The 10,292-nt window shown below is 54.5% G+C and overlaps 1 protein-coding gene across 1 annotated transcript in view; it reads left to right on the forward strand.

Moving 5' to 3' along the window:
• The first annotated feature begins 3,681 nt into the window (after positions 1-3,681).
• Positions 3,682-10,292, forward strand: part of LOC105887839 — an 11,899-nt gene continuing 5,288 nt past the window's right edge. The window contains 2 exon segments of the mRNA XM_023518298.1: positions 3,682-3,751; positions 6,280-6,330. Of these exon segments, the coding sequence (XP_023374066.1) occupies positions 3,682-3,751; positions 6,280-6,330 (121 nt within the window).

Raw genomic sequence — 10,292 nt, forward strand, 5'->3', positions numbered from 1 at the left:
GACCTCAGACCCTAAAAGGGAAAAGGAGCTGAAGGGAGAAGAGGCCCCCTCCCTCTGATCTTTCCTCCTGGCTCTCAGTAAAGGGGAGAGGGATAAGGTCTCTGCTGGGCTTTCTGAAGCTGCAGCCTCCACACCAGCCCTCTCCCCCTCCCTGTTTTTGCAAAAGCATTGGAGAGCAAACACTGTCCCCCTCCTGCTCCCACCCCCAAAATAAACCGAAGAACGCTGGGCCAGCCCAGCGCAGCATGAGCAACGCAGAGCATAAATTCCTTGTTTTATGGTGGGAGGGGAAGGAAAGGGGAGAGAGAGAGAATTTTTATTATTTTCTCATTTTTTAAGGCTTTTTTTCGTGGGTACCACAGTCACTGTCCCAACTCTAGCCCAGTTCCTACCCTTGGTCCTAACAGAGAAGGGATGGAGGAGGGGGGAAAAGAGGATGGGGAGGAGGAGGGGAAGAGGAGGAGAGGAAAGGGGGAGGAAGGGTGTAATCGAAGTTGGCTGTTGGCCCAACCACCAACTTAAAACAATAAAGCAGAGGAAGTCCTGTAGGAAAGAGAAACAGGGCTAGGGGTGGGTGGGTAGGGGGGCAGGACTCAGAGGCCAGGGTGGCCCTTGGGAACCCAGCTCCCCTGTGGGGAAAGAGTCATCCTGTTCCAAGCACACATGGAGACAGGCTTTGGGAGCCAGGGAGCAGGGGCCCCAGCACGGCACGGGTCTTCTGGGCCAAACACAGACAGCAGTACAAGGCCCTGAATGGGACTTCAGTAGCACAGGGACACCCTTGGGGTGCCAGGCGCTGGCTGTGTCGTTGGGGGGGTCCCATGGTCAGGGCTATTTTCCTTGGTATGGGCCATGGGGCCTGACAGGTGGATGGGGAGGGGGCCCTTTCAAAGTGTAGGTCACTCTCTGTGGGCCCTCTATAGTGCGCAGCCTGCATGCCAGGTCACCTTGCAGCAGCCCCTCCCCCAGCCTCCCCAATGCACGCCAGAGGCCCTGTGAGATAGGGTCCGTGCCAGAATCCTTGCCACGTGGGTCCCCAGAGTTGCACCAGCACAGGACACAGCTGACTGCTGCTTGCTGGCTTCAGGGACCCTGCTTGTTCTGGTCTGGAGCTGGTACTCCCTGGCCTAACCCAGTGTCCCCCCTAGTCAGCCAGAGCTGCAGACCCCAAGCCAGCCCTCCCAGGTGCTCCCACCTCCAGGAGCCTGGCTCCTGTAGCAGTCAAAGGCTATGTGTGTTCTAGGAGCCCAGGGGGCCCGGCCACCCTCAAAGGCCCACCGGAGCCTTGGCAGACAGGACTGGGCTCCTAGCTCCATCAAGCTCCCCCAGGGCCTTGCCTCTGGCACAGCAGCCCAGTGCCGGGTGGTCAGGGCCACCATGGAGGGTGGGAGGTGCCCCTCTGCAGTCCATCTTCAAGGTACACAAAGACCTCTCACTCCCTGCCAGGCCACAGTTGGGTCCAGTACCCTCCATAGGGAGAGGGAGGGACAGGCCCCTGGACCCTGGACCCACTGCAAACTATTCCCAAGCCCACCCACCATGCAGTCCCTGTATGGCAAGACCAGGGACACTGGAGATGCACTTGGGCCTCCTGGGAAGGGGACGCCATCAGCGTGCCAGGAGGGAAAGTGATGTGCTAAAAAACAGAAAGGCAGGCCAAGCATGATGGGGAAACTGAGGCAGAGAAGCCTGTCACCATCTTTGTCTTCTTAGGCTACCATGTCGGAATACCACAGAGTGGCAGCTCGCACAGCAGAGATCCCGTCTCTTAGTCCTGCAGGCCAAAGGCAAGACCAAGCTGTCCGTGGCAGGGCCACTTTTTCTCTCCTTGGCTCCCAGAGGGCGTCTCCTCCCTGTGTCCTCATGTGGATGTCCCTCTGTGCGTGTCTGCATCCTCACTTCCTCTTCTCATAAGCACCCCAGTCCTATGGATTAGGGCCCACCATAGTGACCCCATCTTAACTGATCATATCTTAGAAAGCTTTTCTCCAAATGACTGCATTCTGAGATAGCAGGGGCCAGGGGACACAATTTAGCCACAGCACTCTCCAAGTGTCCTCATGGCAGGGAGGAGCAGGCTACAGCAGGGACATCTGCAAGTCACTGGGAAGTGGGGTAAAAAGGGCCACCCAGCCCACTGGCCTGGAAAGAGCAGCCCAGAGCCTGGTTGTAGGGCTGTAGGTGAGGGCTCATCTTCTTTGGGGGATCAGAGTGTAGCCACAGCCCGAGAGTGAGGCCCAGGGTGGTGGAGGCAGGGTCCTGTCTGGGAAGACCCGCCAGACAGTGGGAATAGAGTTGGGGCTGAACTGTTGGAAGCTACAGTGTGGAAAATGGCCTGGCCAGAGCCGGATATGAGAGGGACCCAGGAGAGGGGCCTGGTGGGGGCCTTGGAGCTGGAGCTGCACGTGCAGAGATGAAGCATCTACCCAAATCCTGCGGACCTTAGGGACCCAGACCCCTGACTCACAGCCACACCATGGGCCAAGTGGGGACTGGCCTGGGGGGGGGGGGACAGGCACCAGGGGCTGCCTCTGAAGTTTCAGAGTGTACACCGACAAAGCAACTCCCCAGCAGCCAGATCCCTGGCATGGCTGTGTCTCTGCCATTCCTGTGTGAGGCACAGAGGAGGGAAGTGAGTTAACACAGAAGCTTCCTCCAAGAAAGCTCATCAGAAAAGCCCAGATGGAAAAATCCACCTCCATGGAGCCCTTTGGAATTGGAAATGATTTCTTTCTGGAAATATGTAGTCTGAGGGTGAGATAAAGGACAGGATGTTCCTCAAGACAGGGACTTCGGGCTCCACACACCGTGTATCACCCCCAAGGGCCCCACCTGCACACCCCTCACCCTTCTCTCCTCACCTCCTCCTCCAGCCTATGCTAAGCCTTAGCTGCACAGCTTATGGGAAGGTCTCAGCAGGTATCAAGGCCCAGGTAGTGGTGAACCTGTGCTGCACCTTTCCCCCAGCCCCACCATGCCAGGCCAGGCCCTCTACCATCTCTACTGAGGGAGATTCACCCCCACACACTTCAACATGGCTCTGCCCCCACCCCGTTTATGGACAGAGAACTGTGCATGGGAGGAAAGAATGATTTATCCCCAAGGCCACATGTGCACCAGGGCAGGGCTGCCTTGTCCCAGCTCCCAGCCTCCCTACACAGGGTTGCACCTCTGCCCTCCTGACCTTTGGTGTGATTCTTCTCCCACCATATTCACCAGACTGCGGTTCAAACGATGCATGTGCGTTTCTGTGCTGTCACTATTTGGGGTGGTCCAGCCCTGAAGTGGGTACTGCTCTAGGTGGGTAGGGACCCAGACTCCTGCCATCTTGTGGCTCTGTGCTCCCAAAGCTGCTGAAAACCCTGTCCTTCCTGCCAGGGACAAAGAGGAGAGAGTGTGTGGACTCCTTCTGGAGATTTCTGTTGGCTAGACCCAGAAGCAGCACACTCCCTTGTGCTCATGACTAGTGGCCCAGACTCCACACACAGGGGTAGAGACTGGCCCACAGAGACTGGACCTGGCTGGGCCTGACCATGGCACCCACCTGCTGCCTTCAGGCTGCGGCTCCTGCCCCTCTCCCATCCCCAGAAGGCTGGCTTCCTGGTCTTTTTGGGTGAAGCTGACCCCACTTGCAGTCTGTAGATGTTCTTGGCCCACAGCTATGGGGTTTCCATAGGCACCATGTTCCCACACAGGTCAAAAGAAGACAAAGCCACTGTCTTCAGGGAGTTTCAGGTCCAGAGGGAGACAGGTAGGTGCCAAGCACAGGCCAGCCCAGACCCTGGCTCCCAGGCACCCTGCAGTGGCCCCAAACAGGGAAGGAGCTGGGCGGGGGTGGAGACAGGAGTGGAGCTGGGCCGAGGCTTCTAAGGCCCTCCCTCTGGCCTCTCCAGCTCCAAACCCCCCGACGTGCAGCCTCAGCCTTCAGGAATGTCCTGTCTGTAGTGGGAGCTGCCAAGGAGAATGGACAAGGCCCAGGAGCTGGGGCCCAGGCAGGTGGCCGGCAGCCCTGACACTTTCCTGGCCTAAATCTGCATCCCCCATGGACACTGCTGAGGAGGAGTCGGGGGCTTAGGCACTGGGGGTGGGAGAGCTTCCGGCCTCAGCCCATCTGCTCGGGCTCCCACTTGGAGGGCCTGTGTTGTTGAGACGTCTGAAATATTTGTTTTCTAAAGGATTAACTTCCAGATGATTCTAGAAGGGGTGGGAACAATCAACACGGCCAGAGGAAGGGGCCCTCAAATCTGGACCAGGAGGCGTCCTCTGGCCTTAGGAAGCTGGACTGTGCCCATTCCCCTCTTCAGGCATCTGTACATCCTCCCTTTTGCTTGTTCATTCAGCAAACCCCATATGAGTCCTACTGGGAGCTGGACCCAGCTGGGGCTGGGGTGCAACCATGCCTGTGCCCCTTCCTCCCCAGGTTCTGCTCTGCCCAGGCCCTGGCATTCCCGGCTCCTACCCCAAACATGGCCACTCTCGTGCACACACCTCGTGTTCTGGTGGTGGTCCCTGGGGAAAATGCCAGTTCCAGATGAAGGCTGGGCCACCTGTCTCATCAACCTACCCCTCCTCCTTGCCACCTGTCTCTTTCTGTCAGCCCTAGGGCTGCTGTTCCTGCTTTGGAGAGCTCCCCAGAGCCCATTGCTCTGGCCCAGCTCATGTTGGTGATAACACCCTAGATTCAAGGTGGTGGTGGTTCCAGGGATGGGGTGGATGGAGGTAGGGGCCAGTCCATTAGGTGGGGGATGAGGCCTGGAAACAGCTTGGTTTGTCCTTGATGGGAAGGGTCTGGCTCTGGTAGACTGTGAATGTCTGGGGAAAAGCAAAGGGGGTGGCCTGTGGGAGCTCTGGAGACAAGGCGGGATGTGTGGGTCTAGTTGTGCCCAGGTCAGCAGAGTCTGAATTGGGGCAGGGAGCCATCCAAGGATGTCAGGGCAGGAAGGTTTGGAGATGCAAGACCCCAGGGTTGGAAAGAGGAGTCCCCTGTAGGGGGACTGTAGGAACCATGACTGTGGAGAATAAGAAAGTCAGACAGAGAGAGAGACAGAGACAGAGAGACAGAAACTGAGGTAAGACAGGGTCATGTGTACATGAGAGTTGTTATCTTCCTCCTATTTTCTCTTAGGATCAAAACTCTCAATTGACATTTCATGATCCCTGAGGACACAGGTACCTGGCAGGATCCAGGCAGGGGTAGAGCCACACACTGTCACAGGGTAGGGCTCTGTTTCCAGGGCTCAGGCTTCTTCCACTGATTCTGGCTCTGGGCTTGGGCCTGTAGCCAGTAGGATAGGTGGTCAGGAAAGAAGGGCAGGGCCACCTAGACTTTACCAGGACACACAGAACCTGGTGGGCCATCTGGAGTGTATGGCAGTCTCTTGCCACTCTGTATTGGACCAAGTAGTGTCCCCTAGAGTTCATGTCCACTCAGAACCTGCAAACATGACCTTCCCAGGACAGAGGATCTTTGTAGATATAACCAAGATGAGGTCACCTTGAATTGAGGGGGACTTATAAGTCACCCCAAACCAGTCACTTATAATAAGAGAGACCCAGAAGTGTAGTGGCAGGGCCACATGAAGACAGTGATGGAGATCAAAGTGATATGGCCACATGCTAAGAATGCCTGACGCCCCAGGGGCCAGAAGTGACAAGGGAGGACCTTTCCCTGGAGGCTTTGGGGGGCATGTATGCCTCTGCTGACAGCCAGATTTTAGACTTCTGGTCTCCAGAACTGTGAGAGGACCCATTCCTGTTTTTAAAACCCCTGGTTTGTGATAACTGTCCGGCAGCCCCAAGAAATGAACATACCTCCTGCCAGGGGATTGCAGAGGGTGGCCAGAAGGAGCAGGTGCCCATCCTTAGGGAGCCGACCCAGAACTCAGAGGGTCTGAAGGAAGGGGCCCAGGTGCACACAGGCTAAGGAGGTAATGGGTGACGTTGCACATGGCCATCTATTTGCCCCCACCGTTCCGATCTCAGTAGTATAGGGCTGCCATAACAAAGCCAACAGGCTGGATGGCCTAACAAGGAACATTTCTGTTCTTAGAATTGTGAAGGCTAGAAGTCTGAGGTCACGTGTTGGCAGGGTTTGTTCCTTCTGAGGCCCCTCTTCTAAGAGAGAAGACAGCTGTGTCTCCTCCCTATGTCCTCACATGGCTGTCCTTCTGTGCCTGTGTCCTAATCACCTCTTTTCCTAAGGACACCAGTGCTATGGGGTTAGGGCCCACCCTTGTGACCTCATTTCAGGTGCCTCTCCTTTGGTTACCCTGCATCTAGGTCTCAGCTACCAACAGGTGCCCATGTACCAGCTCCAGAATGAGCCCACAGGTGAGAGGGGGTTGTAGCAGCTGCAACATGGAAGCCACAAGGAGGGGCCTGAGCAGGACCAGAGCTGGCTTTCCTCTCTGAAAGTCATGAGGGTTGATACCCCAACTGCCTTGTCAGATCCCAGTCAGGGCCCAGACTCATCTGCCTCATTGCTGTGCCCTACACAGGCTTCCTCTTGAAGCTTATTCTGGGTTGATGCATCTCCAGAAAAGCTGCGTTGCCTTCCTGTCCCCACTCCTCAGAGCCTAGCCTTATCTGGACATAAATAGTGTCATTACAGATGAAATTGACAAGGTCAACCTGGAGTAGAGTAGGCCCTTAATCCAATACAAGGTCTGACAATTAGATTTGTGAACTCATCCTAGAAAAAGTGCAACATACCTCGTTGTTGAATATCACTACAGTTACCTTTGAAGTACCCTCCTTGGGAAGCTATGCATTCATTCCAATGCCTAGTCCACCCTTAAAAGACATTTTGGAACTCTTTCTCTGAAGTGGCCACCAGAGCTATCATCATATGGCATACAAGAGCATGCACCAAAATAATGAATGCCATGCAATAAGACACCTCCACAAGTTAACATGAGCACAGCTGTGAGACACTGATATACCAAGATTATGGAAACTTACTGAGTTGTTTGTACAGTGCTGCCCATGTAAGTGTAGGTGGCAAGTTCTTGAACTTAATTGTCACACAATGACAGCTCTGATAGCTATTCTAGAAAGTTTCAAATTGCTCTGAAGAGTGGACTAGGCACTGGCTTCAGTGCATGGCTTCCCAAAGGGAGTACTTCTAAGATGACTGTAGTGATATTTAGCAATGAAGTATTTAGCACTTTTCCTAGGATGAGTTCAGGAACTTAATTGTCAGACCTCATATGAGTGATATTCTAACAAGTAGAGGAGAGAAACAAAGAGAAGAGTGCAATGAGGAGGCAGATACAAGGGAGAACACTGGGTGAAAATACAGTATCAGAACACAGAAGTGAGGTGACATGTCTATAGGCCAAGGAGCATTAGGAATGTTAGCCAATACCAGAGCTAATGGGGCCTAAGAGATGGACAAGGACAGATGGGCCCCCAGAGCTCCAAGAGGACCAATGCTTTCCACATTGTAACTTTGGCCTCCTAGCATCAGGTGCAGAGAGAGGGAAACTCTAACTGTCCTGGACCCATTTAGTAATAGTTAGTTATGACAAACCTAAAGAACCAGTTCAAAGCCCAAGATGACCACCCTCCCTACCACTGAGCAGATGCCAGCCACAGGGGAGGGGGAGAAGAACCCACTGTCCTGGCTGGTAACAGCACTGTGTCCACATTGATCCAGGTGTCAGCACTGTACCCCAATCCCCATCCAGGGGACAGCACTGTGCCCACATTCTGTCAGATGACAGTACTATACCCACCTCCTATCCAGGGAACAGCACTGTGCCCACCTCCCATCCAGGGGACAGCACTGTGCCCACATCCCCACTCCAGGGGATGTGTCTCCACTTGGTTTCAGTACTGTACCCGCATCCTGTCTAGGTTACAGCACTGTGCCAATGTTCCCACCCAGGCAATCAGCACTGTGCCCAAGTGACCAGTACTTTTCTCATTTCCCTATCCATGTGACAGAAATGTGCTCTTGTTCTATCTAGGTGACATCCCTCTACACATGCCTCACCCATCAGAGCCACCCATACTTGACCATGGGATCCTTCCTTACTGAACTGTAATGGCGTCCCTGGCTGTGCTACACAGGCTTCCAGGAAGCCATTGCCAGCTCATCAGAGAATCTGGAAGACCAGCTGGATTGCCACTTCTGTTCCCTGCCATCTCCATTTGTAATTGGGATCATCTTTTAAAATGCCACCTGTGTGCTCTAAGGTGGACATTTTCTCAACACCTTATCCAATCGCTGTGTGTCATGAGACCCTCACTGCCCATCCCAAAACCTATAGGGGGAGCTAGGAAGTGCCTGAGCCAGATGCTAGCACTCCACTCTAGCTCCAAATTCCAGTGCCACTCCCTAGGGTCCTGTGCTGAAGCTTCTCATCGCCTGGGAAGATAGAAAGTCCCCTGAGTACACACCTATTTAGCTGACCCACCTGGCTCCACCCCTGGCACATACTCGGGGATGCTGTCACGACATCTGTCATTCTTTCTCAAACTGGCCATTGGGTCTGAACCCTCCTTGGGCATGAGCATCAGGAAGTAGACCTGGGAGGCTCAGCACCAAGATAGGGACAATGAATGGAGCTGCCAGCTGGCCATGCTCTTCTGTAGACTCTAAGCTGGCAGCACCCTGGGGTGGTTTTGCTCCATGTAGGAGGCTGTCTATGGCCCCATGCCAACCCTGTCTCAGACTCCAACAAGCTTCCCATCTTGCTTCTGGCAGTGTATTAGTGATGCGGACAGAAGCTGCAGAAAGGTACCAGTCAAGGTTGGCCCAGCCCAGGTGGAGATGTCCATAGCAGAGAAGAGCCACAGAGTGGAAAGAGTCCAGGAAAGAAAGACAGTCTGTCCAGAACAAACCATCTCCTACAAAAATGGCCAGGGCGGCAAGTCACCCTGCAGGGCACCTTGGCTGAGGACCTGACTATGCTCATGTTGGTGCCGCCCTTTGTGTGGATCACAGCACCTACGCACCCCCAGTACTGTAAATTGCACATACTGGATCTAATCCTAAGGGTCTCCAATGCACAGTCCACTGTGCAAAGCCTAGGCAGTTTCTCTTGGTTGGTAAGCCAGGAGGCAGATTACCTGCAAGTTCCTGCTGTGCCATCCTATAAGGAGGGAAATACTCTATGAGGAAGCAGGTAGTCCCAGGGGTCTGCCTGCTTTCAGGCAAAATCCCCTGAATTCTTCTCAGGGAATCCGGGAATAGAAGAGATGGCCAGCCATCAAACCTCAGGAGAAGGACCAAGTATCCTGGCACTGTGGCTAACTGATTGGGTGGCAACAATTCTAAAAGGAAAGGCTTGAGTCTACCTGAAGTCCACAACTGGGTGCCCAATCCCAGGAATAGCAGTGCTGACTACATCTCTGTCACCTAGGACAAGGAAAGGGTGACAGTGGATGCTTGGAGGCAGTGAGAGATCTCCATTACCAGGGGCAGTCAATGACTTGAGCCCTTCCCCTAGATGCAGACGTTTCCCACAGGCCCTCCAACTGGAACAAGAATCCTGGGAACCAGCAAAGTGGAGGGCACAAGTATTTTTGGAGTTTTCCCCTTTGATCTTGGGTGCCAACCTCAATGAGCCCATTTTGTTGCCAGGACGCAGCAGAATCAGCTGTGGGTGTGGAGACAAAAGTGGCCACGAGGCGGCAGTGTAGATGCACATGCCACAGCTCAGAGACAGACAAAGCTGGAGTTCACCCGCGGCAACATCCCGGATCAGCCAGGCCACATACCGCAGTGATCCATGAGGGTCATCGGAGGATAGCATGCTCATGGGAACTCCTCCAACCACCCGTCTGATTCACCCCAGGGTGCATTGTTGAAGGTGGACGGGGACAGTGAGAAGAAATACTTAGGGAATGATGAGGGGGCTCTCATTACTTGGATGATAGGGATGTTGGCCCAGAAGAAGAACCTTCACTCAGGGTCTATGGCAGGCACAGAGCCTGGGGGCTACCTTGCCTAGCACGTGGGCATTACTGGAATCTTCCCCTTAAATCTCGAACTCCAAAACCAACAAGTCTATCTCACCCCAGGATGGTGCAGACTCGGCTGTGGGCATAGAGATGGAAGTGGCCGCGAGGTGGCAGCACAGACACACACACCACAGCTCACAGACTGCCGGGGCTAGGGGTTCGCCCGTGGCGGCGTCCCGGGTCACCCAGACCACGCGCCGCAGTGGTTCACGAGGGTCATCGGGGAATTGGATGCTCGGGTGAGCCACTCCAGGCCTTCAGGTTTGGCGTATCCATAGCCCAGTGGCTACGGGTATCCCTCCGAGGACTTTAGTGTCATGGTG

Source organism: Otolemur garnettii, unplaced genomic scaffold (genome assembly GCF_000181295.1).
Source record: "Otolemur garnettii isolate 467f Iridium unplaced genomic scaffold, OtoGar3 scaffold00134, whole genome shotgun sequence".
Classification (NCBI taxonomy): domain Eukaryota; kingdom Metazoa; phylum Chordata; class Mammalia; order Primates; family Galagidae; genus Otolemur; species Otolemur garnettii.